Raw genomic sequence first — 21,603 nt, 5'->3', positions numbered from 1 at the left:
GAGAAGGTGTGACGGGGTGGAGGGGTAAGTGGGTGGGAAGGCGGGATTGGACAGAGGGAGGGGTAAGTGGTGGGGAGACAAGACGGGACAGAGGGAGGGGTAAGTGGTTGGGGAGACAGGACGGGACGGAGGGAGGGGTAAGTGGTGGGGAGACTGGACGGAGGGAGGGGTAAGTGGTGGGGAGACTGGACGGAGGGAGGGAGGGGTAAGTGGTGGGGAGACAGGACGGGACGGAGGGAGGGGTAAGTGGTGGGGAGACAGGACGGGACGGAGGGAGGGGTAAGTGGTGGGGAGACGGGACGGAGGGAGGGGTAAGTGGTGGGGAGACAGGACGGGACGGAGGGAGGGGTAAGTGGTGGGGAGACAGGACGGGACGGAGGGAGGGGTAAGTGGTGGGGAGACAGGACGGGACGGAGGGAGGGCTAAGTGGTGGAAAGACAGGACGGGACGGAGGGAGGGGTAAGTGGTGGGGAGACAGGACGGGACGGAGGGAGGGGTAAGTGGTGGGGAGATGGGACGGAGGGAGGGTAAGTGGGTGGGGAGACAGGACGGGACGGAGGGAGGGGTAAGTGGGTGGGGAGACAGGACGGGACGGAGGGAGGGGTAAGTGGTGGGGAGATGGGACGGAGGGAGGGTAAGTGGGTGGGGAGACAGGACGGGACGGAGGGAGGGGTAAGTGGTGGGGAGAAGGGACGGAGGGAGGGAGGGAGGGGTAAGTGGTGGGGAGACGGGATGGAGGGAGGGAGGGGTAAGTAGTGGGGAGTCTGGACGGAGGGAGGGAGGGGTAAATGGTGGGGAGACGGGACGTACGGAGGGAGGGGTAAGTGGTGGGGAGACAGGACAGGACGAAGGGAGGGGTAAGTGGGTGGGGAGACAGGACGGGACGGAGGGAGGGGTAAGTGGTGGGGAGACAGGACGGGACGGAGGGAGGGGTAAGTGGTGGGGAGACGGGATGGAGGGACTGAGGGGTATGTAGTGGGGAGTCGGGACGGAGGGAGGGAGGGGTAAGTAGTGGGGAGTCGGGACGGAGGGAGGGAGGGGTAAGTGGTGGGGAGACAGGACGGAAGGAGGGGTAAGTGGTGGGGAGACAGGACAGGACGGAGGGAGGGGTAAGTGGTGGGGAGACGGGACGGAGGGAGGGAGGGGTAAGTGGTGGGGAGACGGGACGGAGGGAGGGAGGGAGGGGTAAGTGGTGGGGAGACGGGATGGAGGGAGGCAGGGGTAAGTAGTGGGGAGTCTGGACGGAGGGAGGGAGGGGTAAATGGTGGGGAGACGGGACGTAGGGAGGGAGGGGTAAGTGGTGGGGAGACAGGACGGGACGGAGGGAGGGGTAAGTGGTGGGGAGACGGGACGGAGGGAGGGGTAAGTGGTGGGGAGAGGGGATGGAGGGAGGGAGGGGTAAGTGGGTGGGAACCTGGGAGGGACGGACGGGTAAGTGGTGGGGAGATGGGAGGGAGGGACAGGTAAGTGGGTGGGAAGGCGGGACGGGACAGAGGGAGGGAGGGGTAAGTGGGTGGGAAGGTGAGAAGGTGTGACGGGGTGGAGGGGTAAGTGGGTGGGGAGACGGGATTGGACAGAGGGAGGGGTAAGTGGTGGGGAGACGGGACGGGACAGAGGGAGGGGTAAGTGGTGGGGAGACGGGACGGGACGGAGGGAGGGGTAAGTGGTGGGGAGACGGGACGGGACGGGATGGAGGGTAAGTGGGTGGGAAGGTGGGATGGGACAGAGGGAGGGAGGGGTAAGTGGGTGGGAAGGTGGGAAGGTGTGAGGGGGGAGGGGAAGTGGGTGGGACGGATGGAGGGAGGGAGGGAGGGGTAAGTGGGTGGGGGACGGGACGGGACAGAGGGAGGGGTAAGTGGTGGACAGACGGGACGGGAGGAGGGAGGGGTAAGTGGTGGGGAGACGGGACGGAGGGAGGGAGGGGTAAGTGGTGGGAGAGACGGGAGGGGGAGGGGTAACGGGACGGGACAGCGGAGGGAGGGGTGGGAGACGGGATGGAGTGAGGGTATGGTGGGGAGACGGGGACGGGATGGAGGGAGGAGGGGTAAGTGGTGGGGAGACGGCAGGACAGGACGGAGGGAGGGTAAGTGGTGGGGGAGACGAGGGACGGAGGGAGGGAAGTGGTGGGAAGGAGACGGGACGGAGGGAGGGAGGGGTAAGTGGGTGGGGAGACGGACGGGACGGAGGGAGGGGTAAGTGGTGGGGAGACAGGACAGGACGGAGGGAGGGTGGGGTAAGTGGGTGGGGAGACAGGACGGGACGGAGGGAGGGGTAAGTGGTGGGGAGACAGGACGGGACGGAGGGAGGGGTAAGTGGTGGGGAGACAGGACGGGACGGAGGGAGGGTAAGGGGAGACAGGACGGGACGGAGGGAGGGGTAAGTGGTGGGGAGACAGGACGGGACGGAGGGAGGGGTAAGTGGTGGGGAGACAGGACGGGACGGAGGGAGGGGTAAGTGGTGGGGAGACAGGACGGGACGGAGGGAGGGGTAAGTGGTGGGGAGACAGGACGGGACGGAGGGAGGGGTAAGTGGTGGGGAGAGGAGGAGGGAGGGTAAGTGGTGGGGAGACAGGACGGGACGGAGGGAGGGGTAAGTGGTGGGGAGACAGGACGGGACGGAGGGAGGGGTAAGTGGTGGGGAGGGGGGAGGTGGTGGGGAGACAGGACAGGGATGGAGGGAGGGAGGGGTAAGTGGTGGGGAGACAGGACGGAGGGAGGGAGGGGTAAGTGGTGGGGAGACAGGACGGAGGGAGTGGGGGAGGGAGGGGTAAGTGGTGGGGAGACAGGACGGGACGGAGGGAGGGGTAAGTGGTGGGGAGACAGGACGGGACGGAGGGAGGGGTAAGTGGTGGGGAGACAGGACGGGACGGAGGGAGGGGTAAGTGGTGGGGAGACAGGACGGGACGGAGGGAGGGGTAAGTGGTGGGGAGACAGGACGGGACGGAGGGAGGGGTAAGTGGTGGGGAGACAGGACGGGACGGAGGGAGGGGTAAGTGGTGGGGAGACAGGACGGGACGGAGGGAGGGGTAAGTGGTGGGGAGACAGGACGGGACGGAGGGAGGGGTAAGTGGTGGGGAGACAGGACGGGACAGAAGGAGGGGTAAGTGGTGGGGAGACAGGACGGGACGGAGGGAGGGGTAAGTGGTGGGGAGACGGGACGGGACGGAGGGAGGGGTAAGTGGTGGGGAGACAGGACGGGACGGAGGGAGGGGTAAGTGGTGGGGAGACAGGACGGGACGGAGGGAGGGGTAAGTGGTGGGGAGTCGGGACAGGACGGGACGGAGGGAGGGGTAAGTGGTGGGGAGACGGGATGGAGGGAGGGAGGAGTAAGTAGTGGGGAGTCGGGACGGAGGGAGGGAGGGGTAAGTAGTGGGGAGTCGGGACGGAGGGAGGGAGGGGTAAGTGGTGGGGAGACAGGACGGGACGGAAGGAGGGGTAAGTGGTGGGGAGACGGGACGGGACTGATGGAGGGGTAAGTGGTTGGAAGACGGGACGGGACGGAGGGAGGGGTAAGTGGTGGGGAGACGGGACGGGACGGAGGGAGGGATAAGTGGTGGGAAGACGAGATGGGACGGAGGGAGGGAGGGGTTAGTGGGTGGGAAGGCAGGATGGGACAGAGGGAGGGGTAAGTGGTGGGGAGACGGGACGGAGGGAGGGAGGGGTAAGTGGTGGGGAGACAGGACGGGACGGAGGGAGGGGTAAGTGGTGGGGAGACAGGACGGGACGGAGGGAGGGGTAAGTGGTGGGGAGACAGGACGGAGGGAGGGTGGGGTAAGTGGTGGGGAGACGGGACGGAGGGAGGGTGGGGTAAGTGGGTTGGGAGACAGGACGGGACGGAGGGAGGGTTAAGTGGTGGGGAGACAGGACGGGACGGAGGGAGGGAGGGGTAAGTGGTGGGGAGACAGGACGGGACGGAGGGAGGGGTCAGTGGTGGGGAGACAGGACAGGACGGAGGGAGGGTGGGGTAAGTGGGTGGGAGGACGGGACGGAGGGAGGGGTAAGTGGGTGGGGAGACAGGACGGGACGGAGGGAGGGGTAAGTGGTGGGAAGACGAGATGGGACGGAGGGAGGGAGGGGTTAGTGGGTGGGAAGGCAGGATGGGACAGAGGGAGGGGTAAGTGGTGGGGAGACAGGACGGAGGGAGGGTGGGGTAAGTGGTGGGGAGACGGGACAGAGAGAGGGTGGGGTAAGTGGGTCGGGAGACAGGACGGGACGGAGGGAGGGGTAAGTGGTGGGGAGACAGGACGGAGGGAGGGTGGGGTAAGTGGTGGGGAGACGGGACGGAGGGAGGGTGGGGTAAGTGGGTTGGGAGACAGGACGGGACGGAGGGAGGGTGGGGTAAGTGGTGGGGAGACAGGACGGGACGGAGGGAGGGAGGGGTAAGTGGTGGGGAGACAGGACGGGACGGAGGGAGGGTGGGGTAAGTGGTGGGGAGACAGGACGGGACGGAGGGAGGGGTAAGTGGTGGGGAGACGGGACGGAGGGAGGGTGGGGTAAGTGGGTTGGGAGGCAGGACGGGACGGAGGGAGGGGTAAGTGGTGGGGAGACGGGACGGGACTGAGGGAGGGATGGAGGGAGGGGGGTAAATGGGTGGGAAGGCGGGACGGAAGGGTAAGTGGATACGGTGATGGCAGGGAGGGGAGCTCGGAGGAGTCCCGCGGGCTGTGCCCGGTGCCTCGGCCTCTCACCTGCTGTGCTCCTGCTGCCTGCGCGGGGTGACGAACAGCAGGCGGGCCGGCCGCGCGTCGCTGGCCTCCGGGTGCGCGCTCCACGGCTTGGCGTAGCTGTGGTCCAGGAAGACAAGGTCGAGCTCCCGCTCGTGGGCCGACAACTGCAGCAGCAGCGAGGCGCCCATCCGCCGAGCCGAACTCTGCAGGTCCCGCTCGCTGCCCCGGCAACACATCGGGCCGGGACAGGCCGGCTCTCCCGGCGCTGGAGCCGCTACGGATCGAGCTTCGGACTGAGGAAACGCCGCCGCCGCAGCAGCAGAGCGATCTCCGCAAATACAGTCGTCGCTTGGCCTCCCCCGACAGCGCCGCGCACTCACCCAGCCACCGGCCTCCGCCGACAGCGCCGCAGGCTCACCCAGCGGCCGGCCTCAGCAGAGGCCGCCACCAATTCCCTGAGTTATCACACAGGCCTGAGGCATGTTTATTGTCACTGACTTCTATTTGTTTTGCTACAGAGAAATAAAATTACAATGAATTACAAAAATAAATAAATAATGAAAAGTAAAAGTAAAAAGAATAACGAGGGACGGCCCAAAAAATGTTGGGAAGGGATTGGGTCATTTGGCAAATGGACATAGTCTTATTCATACCTTATTGATCCCAGGGGAAATTGGTTTTCGTTACAGTTGCACCATAAATAATAAATAGTAATAAAACCATAAATAGTTAAATAGTAATATGTAAATTATGCCAGGAAATAAGTCCAGGACCAGCCTATTGGCTCAGGGTGTCTAATCCTCCAAGGGAGGAGTTGTAAAGTTTGATGGCCACAGGCAGGAATGACTTCCTATGACGCTCTGTGTTGCATCTCGGTGGAATGAGTCTCTGGCTGAATGTACTCCTGTGCCCAACCCAGTACATTATGCAGTGGATGGGGGACATTGTCCAAGATGGCATGCAACTTGGACAGCATCCTCTTTTCAGACACCACCGTGAGAGAGTCCAGTTCCATCCCCACAACATCACCGGCCTTACGACATTACTCCTGTTCACCTAACACTGAGAAACAACACATCACATGGGACTAACTCAGTAGTCCCCAAATCCACCCAAGATAGCCATACTGTAATAGAGGGCTATGTGGGAGGGAAGGTTTAGATTGATCTTGGAGTAGGTTAAGAAACACCATGGACTGAAGGTCCTGTGGTGCTCTAAAAGCCTGAAAGCAAAGCACAAAGGGATCTGTTTTAGTGATGCTCAGTGGATAAGTATAAGCCAATTCTCGGTACTGCTCCTTCAACATGACTGCCCCTCTCAGTGCGGGGATTCCCCAGAAGTGTAATCACTTCTGATAGTGCAGAATCCCCACTGATGTGCAATTCTGCACTGACAGAGTCAATCAAGATAACCTACTCATGGACTTAAACTGGTGACCAACCTCGACCAGGCAGTAATGAAAATCGGGGAAGAGGAGTAGCGTCTGTGTGGGGAGACGCAACGATTGCTAGAGATGGCAATGTAGAGATTGCTGTGAAGAACCTACTTCATCACCAGCTGCGGGCAGTAAACAGAGATCTATAGTGGGGCAGCACCTTGACACGACTGGTAGAGTCACTGCCTCACAACCCCATCGGCCCACATCCAATCCAGACCTCTGTTGCTGTGTGTGTGCATGGAGTTTGCACGTTCTCCTTGTGTGCCCTGGAGAGTATCCTGACTGGTTGCATCACTGTCTGCTACACAGTCACCAATGCACAGGATCGGAAGACTGCAGCAGGCTGTAATCTCAGCCAGCTCCATCACGGGCACTAGACTCCCCAGCATTGAGGACATGTCCAAAGGCAATACCTCAAAAAGGCAGCATCCAGCATGAAGGACCCTCTCAGCACTCAGGCCATGTGCCATCTTCTCATTCCTGCCATCAGGAAGGAGGTACAGGAGCCTGATGACACACACAGAGACTAGAACTAGGGGACATAGCCTCAAGAGTCGGGGGAGTAAATTTATGGGAGTAAATAAGGAGGAACTGCTTTTCACAAAGAGTGGTGAATCTGTGGAATTCTTTGCCCAATGAAGCAGTGGAGGCTACCAACTAAACTTAAGACAAGGTCGGATAGATTTTTGCATAGTAGGGGAATTAAGGGTTATGGGGGAAAAGGCAGGTAGGTGAAGATGAGTCCATGGTCAGATCAGCCATGATCTTATCACAAACAAGTGAAAATCTGCAGATGCTGGAAATTCAAAGGGTTTCAGCCTGAAAAGTTGACTGTACTCTTTCCCTACGTGCTGCCTGGGCCTCCAGCATTTTGTTTGCGTTGCTCAGCCATCAGCGGGCTTGACAGACCAGATGACCTACTCCTGCTCCTATTTCTCATGTTCTTTCCCTCTGCCGTCAAATTTCTGAACAATTCATGAACATTACCTCACCATCTCGCTCCCCTCTTGCACTAATTATTTTTAAAATGTTTCTTCTTGCATCTTCATAGAAACTTTTTAATGGCTTGCACCGTACTGCTGCCGCAAAACTGCAAATTTATTGACGTGCCAGTGATAATAAACCTGATTCTGTCAGTGTCTAGTTCCCTGCCACATCATGAAGATGTGAGGGTCGGTGGGTTAACTGACAACTGTAAATTGCCCTTAGTGTGTAGGTGAGTGGTAAAACCTGAGGGAAGTTGGGAGTGTGGGAAAGAGAAATTGGGATTAGGGTGAATGGGTAGCTGACGGACTGTGTTACCTTGTTGCATCAACTGGCCTGCTTCTATATCTTGCTCTTTCTCTCAATACAAGGCAACATGGTGGCCCAGTGGTCGATGTAAAGCTCTGGTAATGACGACCACCGGGCCGCAAAGCATGTGCTACCGGGCCGCGAAGAAACGATATGATTTGGCGATATGAGTCAGCTGCATTCCCTGTCACACACTGTTGAACTTGAACATAGGGTTGCCAACTGTCCCATATTAGCCGGGACATCCCGTATATTGGGTTAAATTGGTTTGTCCCATATGGAACCGCCCTTGTCCCGTTGTTCCACAAGAATATTGTCAATATTAAACTGGTCCGCGGTGCAAAAAAGTTTGGGGACCCCTGGTGCAAAGCTATGGCAGTGCCAACTCAGCTGCTGTCTGTAAGGAGTTTGTACGGTCTCCCCATGACCGCATGGGTTTCCTCCGGATGCTCCAGTTTCCTTCCATGTTTCAAAGTCATGAGGGTTAGTAGGTTAATTGGTCTGATGGCTGTGAGTGGGCGGTGTGGGCTCGTTGGGCTGGAGAGCCTGTTCTGCACTGTATGTCTGAAATAGTTCTTTTAAAAATACACTGGCTGAAGCACCAAACTCACATATGGCCAACAGCAGATTCAGGAGTTAGAGAAGTACAGCACAGAAACAGGCCCTTCAGCCCATCTAGTCCATGCCAAAACCACTTAAACTGCCTACTCTCATTGACCTGCACCAGGACACATAGCCCTCCATACTCCTACCATTCATGTACCTATCCAAACTTCTCTTAAACCTTAACATCAAGCTCACATGCACCCCTTGTGCTGGCAGCTCACTCCACACACTCATGACTCTCTGAGTGGAGAAGTTTCCCTTAAACTTTTCATCCTTAACCCATGACCTCTGGTTGTAGTCTCACCCAACCTCAGTGGAAAAAACCTGCTTGCATTTACCCTATCTATACCCCTCATAATTTTGTACACCTCTATCAAATCTCCTCTCAATCTTCTACGTTCTAAAGAATACAGACCTAACCTTTTCAATCTTTCCATATAACTCAGGTCCTCCAGACCTGCTAACATCTGCAGAATTCCTGTTGTTAACATCCTTTTAAATTTTCTCTGTACTCTTTCAAACTTGTTTACAACTATCCTATACATAGGTGACCAAAACTGCACACAATATTCCAAATTAGGCCTCACCAGCATCTTATACAACTTCAACATAACATCCCATCTCCTGTACTCAATATATTGATCTATGAAGGTCAATGTGCCACAACCTTTTTGTATGACCCTTTCTACCTGTGACCCCACTTTCAATGAATGATGGACCTGCGTTCCCAGATCCCTTTCTTCTACCACACTCCTCACTGCCCTACTGTTCACTGTGTAAGACCTAGCCTGATTGGTCTTACCAAAGTGTAAAGCCTCACACTTGTCTGCATTAACTTTCATCTGCCATTTCGTCCAGCTGATCCAGATCCCGCTGCAAGCCATGATAGCCTTCCTCAACGTCCACTACACCCCAACTCTTGGTATCATCCTCAAATTTACTGATCCGATTAACCACGTTAATATCCAGATCATTGATATAGATGACAAACAACAATGGACCCAGCACCAACTCCTGCGGCACTCCACTCGTCACAGACCTCCAGAGAGGCAACCCTCTACTACCACTCTCTGGCTTGTCCCACAAAACCAATATCTAATCCAATTTACTACCTCATCTTGAATGCCGAACAACTGAACTTTCTTGACCAGCCTCCCTTGCGGGACCTTGTCAATTGCCTTACTAAAGTCCATGTAGACAACATCCAATGCCTTGCCTTCATCCACTTTCCTGGTAACTTCCTCAAAAAACTCTAAGATTGGTTAGACATCCTACCACACATAAAGCCATTGACTATCCCAAATCAGTCCATGTCTATCCAAATACTTGTGTATCTGGTCCCTTAGAATATCTTCCAATAACTTTCCCACAGCTGTTGTCAGGCTCACCAGACTATAATTTCCTGGTTTATGTTTCGAAGCATTGGCTATCCTCCAATCTTCTGGTATCTCTCCTGTCACAAAGGTTGACTCAATATCTCTGCTAGGCCTGGTCTAGACAATGTCCGCACTTGTCTCCCATAAGGCCCAAGGAAACATCTTATCAGGTCCTGGGGATTTGTCCACCCTGTTTTGTCTCAGGACAGCAAATATCTCTCTCTGTAACCTGTACAGGGTCCATGAAGTTGATGCTGTTTTGCCTCACTTCTATAGATTCTGTGTCCATCTCCTGAGTAAATACATATGCAAAAAAATTATTTAAGCTCTCCCCCATCTATTTTGGCTCCACACATGGATTACCATTCCGGTCTTCCAGAGAACCAATTTTGTCCCTTGCAATCCTTTTGTTCCTAACATATAGAAACATCGAAAACCTACAGCTCAATACAGGCCCTTTGGCCCACAATGCTATGCCAAACCTGTCCTTACCTTAAAACTACCTAGGCTTACCCATGGCCCTCTATTTTTCTAAGCTCCATGTACCTATCCAGGAGTCTCTTAAAAGACCCTATCGTTTCTGCCTCCACCACCACCGCCAGCAGCCCATTCCACGCTCTCACCACTCACTGTGTAAAAAAACTTACCCCTGACGTCTCCTCTGTATCTGCTTCCAACCACCTTAAAACTATGCCCTCTCGTGCTAGCCATTTCAGCCCTGGGAAAAAGCCTCTGATTATCCACACGATCAATGCCTTTCATTATCTTGTACACCTCTATCAGGTCACCTCTCATCCTCCGTCGCTCCAAGGAGAAAAGGCCGAGTTCACTCAACCTGTCTTCATAAGGCATGCTCCCCAATCCAGGCAACATCCCTGTAAATCTCCTCTTGCACCCTTTCTATGGTTTCCACATCCTTTCTGTAGTGAGGCGACCAGAATTGAGCACAGTACTCCAAGTGGGATCTGACCAGGGTCCTATATAGCTGCAACATTACCTCTGGGCTCTTAAACTCAATCCCACAATTGATGAAGGCCAGTACACTGTACGCCTTCTTAACCACAGAGTCAACCTGCGTGGCAGCTTTGAGTGTCCTAAGGACTCGGACCCTAAGATTCCTCTGATCCTCCACACTGCCAAAAGTCTTACCATTAATGCTATATTCTGCCATCATATTTGACCTACCAAAATGAACCACCTCACACTTACCTGGGTGGAACTCCATCTGCCACTTCTCAGCCCAGTTTTGCATCCTATTAATGTCCCGCTGTAACCTCTGACAACCCTGCACACTATTCTCAACACCCCCAACCTTTGTGTCATCAGCAAACTTACTAACCCATCCCTCCACTTCCTCATCCAGGTCATTTATGAAAATCACAAAGAGTAGGGGTTCCAGAACAGATCCCTGAGGCACACCACTGGTCACTGACCTCCATGCAGAAAATAACCCGTCTGCAACCACACTTTGCCTTCTGTGGGCAAGCCAGTTCTGGATCCACAATGTCTCCCTGGATCCCATGCCTCCTTACTTCCTCAATAAGCTTTGTATGGGGTACCTCATGAAATGCCTTGCTAAAATCCATATATACTACATATACAGCTCCACCCTCATCAATGTGTTTAGTCACGTCTTCAAGAAATTCAATCAAGCTCATAAAGCACGACCTGCCTTTGACAAAGCCATGCTGACTATTCCTAATATTATGCCTCTCCAAATGTTCATAAATCCTGCCTCTCAGGATCTTCTCCATCAACTTACCAACCACAGAAGGAAGACTCACTGGTCTATAATTTCCTGGGCTATCCCTACTCTTGAATAAGGGAACAACATCCATAACCCTCCAATTCTCCGGAACCTCTCCGGTCCCCATTGATGATGCAAAGATCATTGCCAGAGGCTCAGCAATTTCCTCCCTCACTTCCCACAGTAGCCTGGGGTGCATCCCTTCTGGTCCCGGTTACTTATCCAAATTGATGCTTTCCAAAAGCTCCAGCACATCCTCTTCCTTAATATCTACATGTTCAAGCTTTTCAGTCCACTGCAAGTCATCCCTACAATTGCCAAGATCGTTTTCCTTAGTGAATACTGAAGCAAAGTATTAAGTACTTCTGCCATTTCCTCCGGTTCCATACGCATTTTTCCACTGTTACACTTGATTGATCCTATTCCCTCACGTCTTATCCTCTTGCCCGTACATACATGTAGAATGCCTTGGGGTTTTCCTTAATCCTGTCCGCCAAGGCCTTCTCATGGCCCCTTCTGGCTCTCCTAATTTCATTCTTAAACTCCTTCCTGCTAACCTTGTAATCTTCTAGATCGCTATCATTACCTAATTTTTTTTCTTTTCAAATCTTTTTATTGTTATATTATACAAAAGAAATAACACGAGTACATTGAAGTAACAACACTTACAAAGTCTCAAAAAAGAAATTATCTTAAAGATTGGAAAAAAATGTGATAACAAAAAAAACCTACTAAACAGAAAAAGTGAGAAAAAAAAGAACCCATTAGGTGTACAACCCCGGAGCCATGCGTCATACAAAAAGCTTCTAAAAATAAACATCAAACTGCCAGCAAGAAAATATACCAAAAAATTTACAACTAGTTTTCTGAACCTTTTGTAAGCTCTTCTTTTCTGCTAGACTAGATTTACAACAGCCTTTGTACACCCTGGTTCCTGTACCCTACCATCCTGCCAAGTTCCTGCCTGATAGCTTCATATTTCCCCTTACTCCAATTAAACATTGCCCTAACTTGTCTATTCCTATCCCTCTCCAATGCTATGGTAGAAGAGATAGAATTGTGATCACTATCTCCAAAATGCTCTCCCACTGAGAGACCTGACACCTGACCAGCTTGTCAATACCAGATCAAGTACAGCCTTGTAGGCTTATCTACATATTGTGTCAAGATACATTCCTGAACACACCTAACAAACTCCACCCCATCTAAACTCACTGTAGGGAGATGCCAATCAATATTTGGGAAATTAAAATCTCCCACAACAACAACCCTGTTATTATTACTCCTTTCCAGAATCTGTCTCCCTATCTGCTCCTCGATGTCCCTGTTACAATTGGGTGGTCTATAAAAAACACCCTGTGGAGTTATTGACCCCTTCCTATTCCTAACTTTCACCCACAGAGACTCCGTAGACAACCCCTTCATAACTTCCTCTTCCTCCTTTTCTGCAGCCATGACACTATCTCTGATCAACAGTGCCACACCCCCACCTCTTTTGCCACCCTCCCTGTCCTTTCTGAAACATCTAAAGCCTGGCACTTGAAGCAGCCATTCCTGTCCCTGCACCATCCCAGTCTTTGTAATGGCCACAACATCATAGCTCCAAGTGCTGATCCACGCTCTAAACTCATTCGCTTTAATCATAATACTCCTCGCATTAAAATAGACACAGCTCAAACCATCGGTCTGAGCACGTCCCTTCTCTATCACCTGCCTATGCTCCCTTTCACACTGTCTCCAAGCTTTCTCTATTTGTGAGCCAACCTCCCTTTCCTCCGTCACTTCAGTTCGGTCCCCACCTCCCAGCAATTCTAGTTTAAACTCTCACCAATAGCCTTTGCAAATCTCACCGCCAGGATATTGGTCCCCCTCAGATTCAAGTGCAACCCATCTTTTTTGTAGAGGTCCCAATGATCCAGAAATCTGAATCCCTGCCCCCGGCTCCAATCCTTCAGCCACGCATTTATCCTCCACCTCATTCTATTCCTACACTCACTGTCACATGGCACAGGCAGTAATCCCAAGATTACTACCTTTAAGGTCCTGCTTCTCAACTTCCTTCCTCACTCCTTGTAGTCTGTTTTCAGGACCTCCTCCCTTTTCCTACCTATGTCATTGGTACCAATATGTACCACGACCTCTGACTGTTCTCCTTCCCACTTCAAGATATTGTGGACGCAATCAGAAACATCCCGGACCCTGGCAACTGGAAGGCAAACTACCATCCACGTTTCTATCCTGCATCTACAGAATCCCCTGTCTGACCTTCTAACTATAGAGTCCCCTCTCACTGCTGCCATCCTCTTCCTTTCCCTACCCTTCTGAGCCAGACTCTGTGCCAGAGGTGCGACCACTGTTGCTTCCCCCAGGTAGGCCGTTTCCTCCAACAGTACTCAAACAGGAGTATTTATTGTTAAGAGGGACAGCCACGGGGGTACTCTCTATCATCTGCTTCTTGCCCTTCCCTCTCCTTCCCACTTAACTGTCTCCCCAGGCCCCAGAGTGATTACCTGCCTATAACTCCTCTCTATCACCTCCTCACTCTCCCTGACCAGACGAGGGTCATCGAGCTGCATCTCCAGTTCCCTAACATGGTCCCTAAGGAGCTGCAGCTCGACACACCTGGTGCAGATGTGGCCGTCCGGGAGGCTAGAAGTCTCCATGACCTTCCACATCTGACACCGAGCACAGAAAACCAGCCTCACGCGCATACTTCCTGTCTGTATTCTAAACAGATAACCTACATCGCCTTGACCCGTTATGGCCTTGACCCCTTATCGCCTAAGCCCCATTCAGCCAAAGCCTTCCTACTCTGTCTCCCACTACTCCGTCACTCACTCCTCCGACGCCCGCTCTGTAAAGCTGTCTTCTTTTTAAACTCTTCCTGCTGTTCTCACTGGAAGACCTCCACGCGTTTGCGCAGTCGTGCCCCGTTCAAACCGCTGAAGAATCCCTTTGCAGTCTCCTTCACCTTGTCTACTAGAGCAACTTCATGTCTTCTTTTAGCCCTCCTGGTTTCTTTAAGAGTTCTCTTGCAGCATTTCTTACATTCCATAAGCACCTCATTTGCTTCTACCTGCTATGCACCTATTTTCTCTTAACCAGGGCCGCAATATCTCTTGAAAACCAAGGTTCCCTACGCTTGTTATCTTTACCTTTTATTCTGACAGGCACATACAAGCATTGTACTCTCAAAATTTCGCCTTTAAAGGCCTCCTACTGACCAAGCACACCTTGGCCAGAAAACAGCCTGTCTCAATCCACACTTGCCAGATCATTTTTGATACCATCAAAACTGACCTTTCTCCAGTTTAGTGATCTAATTGTTTAAGGTGACTGAGATAAAAAGGCAGATACAGTAGAGAAAGGTCCAACAGAAGGGAGTCAGACAACAAAACACATACCTTAAAACTTCAGCCCTGCTAATCACAGCTGATGGCAGGAAGTCAGATGGGAAAAATGGAAGTGCGCTCCTGAAAACACTGATTGAACGCTCAACTGAATTTCAGGAAAAGTTGATAAATTTGTTTCATGCAGAGTATATTTACTGTAACCAAACAGGTGGTTCTGAGATGCCGATTAAATGTGATCTACCTAATGCTCACGATGAATAGCCTCCTACGATGCTAGTCTAAAGGGGGCTGAATGCCTGAGCCCAACTGCCCCCCTTCGCAAGAGGCTGAAAGTCCAATGTTTCTTCTTCGGGGGGAGGGGGGGAGAGAACAGGACAGTGAATAGTTTTCCATGTTCTTGCTACAGAACTGAATGGTCATGTGTGTCCTGGGTCTGAGGGTCAACACTTCATCTCAATAAAGACACTGAGCAACAAGTGAGTTAGAGCAGAAACCAGCCACCAATTTATTCACACAGTTTAGGAAAGGAATTTGTATATTGCAACATACCATTAAAAAAGACGAAACACTACATTGTACCAACACAAAGCTATATCATTTCAGTGAAAACTGACTTAAATCCCATCATTTAAACTAAAAAGAAAGTGTATATTTGATCTTTTTCATGTTCAATCATAGTTCTTCATTATTTAAATTTAAAAGAATCCATTGGAGTTTGCAGACAAGGTAACACCTTGGCAGGAAACCGACATCAGCTCACACAACTGACCAAGCAGGTGTACATCAATGGCAGAGTGGGTAAAAGGTGATACACTGATTCCCTAGTCTACAAACTCACTTCAAATCCTCCACAAGAGGGAATTTTCCACATTCAAAGCAGAAGGTACCCTGTGAAGCAAGGCAAGAATTACTAAAACTGCCCAGGGCTAGAGCCCAGCCACCTCACACGTACGGGCAGCAAGAGTTTTTGTGTTGGCTCAAAAGGCAATGAAACTTCATTAGAGCCTCAAGCACAGTCCCTACTGGATCATTCTCAATTCTGATCACTGTTCTCTCTCTCCCTTCCATTTGACACTTAAGGATTAAACACAAGAGGTGAATCAGAAGCCCCAATCCATAGGCTTCTGTCAGTTACATTATGGGCCACTCAAACCAGGGAGAAAACAGAAAGGAAGATACTGGAACCTGATCTCCACCCTCTGCTGAGTTAGGCTTCAGCCTGGTTGCAATATGGCTGATACAGTAATCTCTGTGACAGACCAGCCATTGATCGTGCTGTTGGTCGTTGGCACCAGTAGATGAAAAGCCCGTCAGCATCTGCTAACCATCGCAGATCCAGTTACCAGTTGCAGCCAGCTTAAAGAACTGAAAGCCCTGTCTGCCATTCAAGTGTGAGGGCACCGTTTCTAAAGGGGCCAGGGACAACTCCAGACAGTACACGTGAGCTAGAGCCTACAGTACTAGATGTGAATCTCATATCTGACCCACTGGCGTGGCAGGACCTCCCTACCACATGAAGTAGTGTCTTTTGGTGGGACAGGAGGGCGACGGCAGGGAAACCAATCAGGCATGTCCCCCTTGACCTTACAGACAGTGTAAAATGACGCAAGTCCCAGGTCCCAGTTTTGGCACCTATTCAGGGCCAGCTCCACGAGGTCTCTGAAGTGCAGCGATGACAGGGGGGTGGCCAGTGCATAAGACATGCACTAGAGGATGAGGATGGGACAGTATCCAACAGGGTGGCTGCCTGGGAAAGGACCCAAGTGTTGGCATCAGAGGATGAACATACCCTGTTACAAGGGAGTCCTTTTGGGTAGGTAGGTGGGAGGCTGACCAGGGGTTGTGCGTCAGTACATCTGCAAAGGAACCTTCACTTCCAGTGAGACTCAGCAGATGCAACTGAGTCACCAACACCACCAATCGCAATATTCACTAAAACTGTGCTTGGGAGAGGCTGAGTTCTACATGTGTATATACAGACACAAGTATATAATCTATATATAAAAAACACACTCACTCTACAAGATGAAGTGCAGACAGCATAAATAGATCAAGGAAAACAAGCATCACACTTCCAAAACAAAACACTTACAAAGTTGCTATTGCCTCCCTCACCTCTGTGACGGGTAAAATGTTGGAAAGCCAGCAAACTGACTGCTGTCACAGAAACCGGCGATATCATTTATATAATATGTATATTTCAAAATGCACATCCATACATGGCTGGCTGATTGCTCAGGCCAAGGGCAGGGTGGCCCAGCTTTCCGACAGAACTCCTCACCAAATACAACATTCACTCGGAATGGCTCAGGTGATTCCATAAAACTGCAGCCAGCTTTTATTTTTGCATTCGGATTATGTAAAGGAGTTTCTGTTTCTTGGTGGTCACTTCTACATTGCATATTTGTTTGTCCAATCTCTGGCCAGTTTGTTGTACCTGGAACGAGAGGGGGGAAGGGAGGCAAGGGGGTTCAAGGTGTGAGGGAGAGGAGAGGAGAGGTGGAGGAATGGGGAAAGGGAAGAGCAGAGTGGAAAAGGTGAGACAGGGGAGAGGAGAGGGGAGGGGGAAAAGGGGAGAGCAGAGTGAAGAAGGGGAGACAGGGAAGGGGAAGAGGGGGAGACGGGACGGGTACAGATGGAGGGAGGGGAGAGGGGGTGGGGAGCAGGAGGAGGGGGAATGGAGGTGGGGATGGGGAGAGGGGATGGAGTAGGGGAGGGAGCAAAAAGGGGGGAGAATTATTGCTTGCTTTTAATTCACAGAACTCTGTCCATACAAGTCCTCTATTTCTTCAACTGTAAATCCAATAAAACCAGGCAGATCAACCATACTGCAGATTCCTCTCTCCACACACCAGGATCACGATTCTCAACTGTACGGTCTGTTCCCAAGGACACAAACACAAATGGGACAAATGGACATCAAGTGCTGCTGCATGGGCTGGGTGAGAAAGCTCCTCACTTGTTGGTTTTAAGAAATGTAACAGGACACTACTTAATGTATTGTCTGCAAATGTAAGAATGAACGGTTCATTCTTGTAAATAATTTTTTTTTACCCAATGTCAGTTTTCAAATAGACCAAGTGAAGAGCAAGTAGTCGGTACGTAGATTGCATACTGATACTTACTTTTCCCTGTCAGATTTGTAGGTATGCGCTATCTCTGGTACCAAAGGGTCATCAGGGTTTGGGTCACACAGCAGTGAGCAGATCGACAGAAGAACTGAGGGAAATCAGAAGCAAGAAGAGATTACTAAATGACATATTTGATTTCACAGATTCATTATTCAACTGCCTTGTACTCACTCACTGACTCTTCCCTATAAGATAATGGGCTATGGATTTGTCTGCTGCTCCGAACAGAGAGATCAAAGGATGGTCTACGATTTCTTGTTTGACTATCAGGCTAGAATTGGGGCACCGAGATTTTAGGTTGAAGAAGACTGCAGAGATGGGGAGTAGGGCATCACACAAGGTTAAGAATAGTGCAGCATGCTTTCAGCCCTTCAGTCCACAATGTAGTGCTGCCCTTTTAACCCACTCCAAGATCAACCAAACCCTTCCCTCCACATATCTCAGAGTCTCTTAAATGTCCCTATGTAGCTGTCTCTACAACCATCCCTGGCAGCAGCCTCCACGCATCTATAATACCAATAGGTATTGCGTCTCCTGCAGCCAATGTAGTCCCTGAGGCCAGAGCGAAGCATAAATGGGATTCTTGGTGCAAGTTCGAGTACATGTAGCTAGCATCAGGATTAGTATATGATCACAGAGAGCTCAGGGAGGAAAAAAACATCTCTGACGTGCACAAATAACTAGCAACTTGGAACAAGGGCATGCATTTAAGGTGAGAGGGGTTGTTCAAAGGAGATGTGGGGGCAAGTTTTTGTTTTTTTACACAGAGAGTGGAGGGTGCCCGAAATGCGCTGCCTGGGGTGGTGGTAGAGACAGATACATTAGGAACTTTTAAGAGGCATTCAGATAGGCACAGGGATGTGAGGGAAATGGAAAGATATGGACGTTGTGGAGGCACATGGGATTGGTCTGGTTGGCCATTTGATTACTCATTTAATCAGTTCAGAACAATACTGTGAGGAGAAAAGCCTGTTCCCATACTGTACTGTTCTAAGTTCTAACTGATCAAGTCACATTCTAGGACCACGAGGGAGTATCTACAAAACATTACCAAACAGTACAGGCTCTTAGGCCCAGGATGCTGTGCCAACCTTTTAAACTACTCAAAGATCAACCCAACCCAACCTTCCTTTGTAACCTTCCTATCTCAAATGAGGCCAAGGCTAAGTTCAGCCAAGCACAGACTAGATTAAGGAACATTTGCGTTCAGGAGGATGAGATCTTAAAATCACAGCCCCTGCATCCGCTAAGTCTAACAAGTTCTACTTTAACTGGAACACCGTGAGTGTGCCCCATTGTTTCCCCATACCTTTTGATAGTGTTAAAGCTGGAGACCACTGTGAGCGCAAGATGTCGAGGCAAATGCTTCCATTACTGTTAATGTTCGGATGATAAATCTTTGTTGTGAACGAAACCTGTGGAAAGGCAAGGAAAGAGACTTTAACTCCCTCTGCAGAGTGCAGTAACAAAACAACACTGCTGAATGACCTGTGCTCTGGCTGTTACCTTGGGCGGTTTGAAAGGATAATCGGAAGGGAAGTGAATATTCAGAAAGAAGACGCCACCTTGGTAAGGGCTGTCACTCTGTAGTAAAACAATACAGAAAATGTCAGTAGTAACATTGGCAGCGATAGCAAAAGGGACTCTGTACAAAGAGGCGATACTTACTGGCCCCATGATAGTGGCTTGCCAATGAAAATCTGTGAAAGAAAGAAAGTGTCAATGGCTTTTTCTTAAAGTCAGAGATTACCTTCTTCATCCCTGTTCTCTTCGTCCTTCACTAAATCACCAAGGCTTTGCTTCCTACAGAACACATCACATATGATCCCTCCGGAGTCTGCATGGTACAGTACTGTCCTGTACTCACTGGAACAACGATGTTACAGGACAGAACTCTACCCACCACAGGAGGTACAGGAGCCCTAAGTCCCACACCACCAAGTTCAGGAACAGTTATCACCCTACAACCATCAGTCTCCTGAACTCATGTCAACACTAAACTGATTCAACAACCTACACACTCACTTTTTTATTCATTTCCATTGCAACCCGATCTATTTGTTCTCTGGCATTCAATCGCATATTCCACACCTGCTAAATTTTACGAATTCCATTTCAAATCTGAACTGGTCTTGCCCAGGTTGATCATCCAACACTTTCAGCCATTTAATAAGATCAAGATGATGACGATGAAACTTCTGTCTCACCTCTGCTTTCACAACACCAATCCCTCAGTGTCTGAACACTCTCCCTCGCTCTGTCTCACACACACACACCAAGGCTAACTATCCACAACTCTTGAGGACAGAGTTATATAGTTCACAACCTCTTATTCACAACTACTTCTTCCTAGTCCTCAAGATTGACCCTCATCCTGACACGTTGCTCCTATTTCTCGACCCTCAGCGTTGTTAGCACTACTTATCAGCACATAGTCTGCAGGGCCATCGAAGAATTACAAATGAGAGTGAGGCTAATTCTTCTGAACTTTAGCGAGCACAAACCAACCTTACTGAATTTTCTTTGTAGGACATCACTTTCCTCTCAGGAATGAAGCCAGTGAATACGTTGAATCTTGCAATTCTTCTTCAGGTATGGTGACAAATGCCAGGGAATACTCTTAGGAGTGGTCTTTATCACAAACAGAGGGGATTCCTTTTTCTAATACTCTTAATCCTTCACATTGTAGTATAACACACCATTTGTCTCCCTAGTTATTTTGCAGCAAGTTAACTACATTCAGTATAACACCCACCCTGATACCAACATAAGAACACACGACATAGGAACAGAATTAGGCTATTTGGCTCTGCCATTCCACCATGGGTGATGTATTATCCCTCTCAAACGCATTCCCCTGTAACCTTTGACCCCCTGACTAATCAAGAACCATCAACCTCCACTTTAAATACACCCAATAACTTGGCCTCCATAGCCATCAGTGGCAATGAATTCCACAGTTTCACCACCCTTTGATCCTAGACTCCCCTCTATAGGAAACATCCTCTCCACATTTACTAGTCTATCATTGAAGTACAGTATGACACTGTTCAGCGAAGGAATGACTGAAATGAGAAGTTATTAAAAATACAGCGTCTACAATTGTCAGAATATGATTTTAACAGCATGAACCTACTGTAATGGATCTTGCATTTGCCTTCAACAACTTACGACAGAAATCATTCCATGAATTCACAGGAATTCCATCAAATAACGATACCCAGGCACATAAGGAGAAAATAGGCAGTTAACCAAAAATGTAAAGGGTTAAATATTAAGGATCATCTTAAAGGAAAAGTGTTAGAAGAGACAAAGAACTGCTTTATGATGGACTTCCAGAGCACAAAGCCATGAAGGCTTAATGAATGGTTGCTGATGTAGAATGATTACATTAGAGAGGCAAGAATGGCGTAAGTGGGGATACAAGACTGGAGGAGGTCAAGTGGACAGCCAGAGACTTTTTACCAGGGTGGAAATGGCTAATATGAGGAGGCATAACGTTAAGGTGAGTGGAGGAAAGTATAGGGGGATGTAAGGTTTTTTTTTTGCACAGAGAGTGGTGGGTGCTGGGAAAATCCTTCCAGGGGTGGTGGTAGAGGCAGATACATTAGGGATATCTGAGAAACTCTCAGGCACAGGGATGATAGAAAAATTGAGGGCTATGTGGGAGGGGAAGGTTAGCTTGATCTTGGAGCAGGTTAAGAAGTCAGTACAACACTGTGGTCGAAAGGGCTTGTATTGTGCTGTAATGTTCTATGTTCCATATGAGATTGGAGATGATGACTAAATAAAAAATATATAGTAACAAAACAAAAAGTGCAACTCCTTTAGGGTGACGGGGGGATTAAGGTGAGGAGGTATTGTTCAAACGAAGATGTTACAGCAGGAACAATTTAGTTTCCTTCTAGTTATAACATGAATATCTGTGACATAACAAGCCAATTATTCACCACCACGGAAAGGCAGATTAAATTGAAACCTCTGATTACTCTG

The 21,603-nt window shown here is 50.3% G+C and overlaps 2 protein-coding genes across 4 annotated transcripts in view; both read right to left on the bottom strand.

The window, feature by feature from the left end:
* kansl3 (KAT8 regulatory NSL complex subunit 3) overlaps window positions 1-5,051 on the bottom strand; it is a 66,415-nt gene extending 61,364 nt beyond the window's left edge. For both annotated transcript variants that reach the window (XM_063056755.1, XM_063056756.1), the window contains exon 1: window positions 4,688-5,051. In XM_063056755.1, the coding sequence (XP_062912825.1) occupies window positions 4,688-4,902 (215 nt within the window). In that variant the 5' untranslated portion in view covers window positions 4,903-5,051. The remainder of the gene's footprint in view (window positions 1-4,687) is intronic.
* A 9,896-nt stretch (window positions 5,052-14,947) lies between these two features.
* The window catches only part of LOC134350916 (ubiquitin-conjugating enzyme E2 D4-like), a 32,319-nt gene continuing 25,663 nt past the window's right edge, over window positions 14,948-21,603 (bottom strand). The window contains exons 3-7 of one of the 2 annotated variants that reach the window (XM_063056752.1): window positions 19,279-19,310; window positions 19,117-19,194; window positions 18,920-19,025; window positions 17,605-17,698; window positions 14,948-16,916 (exon numbers count right to left, since the gene is read on the bottom strand). In XM_063056752.1, the coding sequence (XP_062912822.1) occupies window positions 16,871-16,916; window positions 17,605-17,698; window positions 18,920-19,025; window positions 19,117-19,194; window positions 19,279-19,310 (356 nt within the window). In that variant the 3' untranslated portion in view covers window positions 14,948-16,870. The remainder of the gene's footprint in view (window positions 16,917-17,604; window positions 17,699-18,919; window positions 19,026-19,116; window positions 19,195-19,278; window positions 19,311-21,603) is intronic. The other variant, XM_063056753.1, reaches the window with a different exon arrangement.

The sequence above is a fragment of the Mobula hypostoma genome, chromosome 8 (genome assembly GCF_963921235.1).
Source record: "Mobula hypostoma chromosome 8, sMobHyp1.1, whole genome shotgun sequence".
NCBI lineage: Eukaryota > Metazoa > Chordata > Chondrichthyes > Myliobatiformes > Myliobatidae > Mobula > Mobula hypostoma.
Note: the sequence above shows the minus strand (reverse complement) of the source record. Positions and strands in the feature narration are given on the sequence as shown.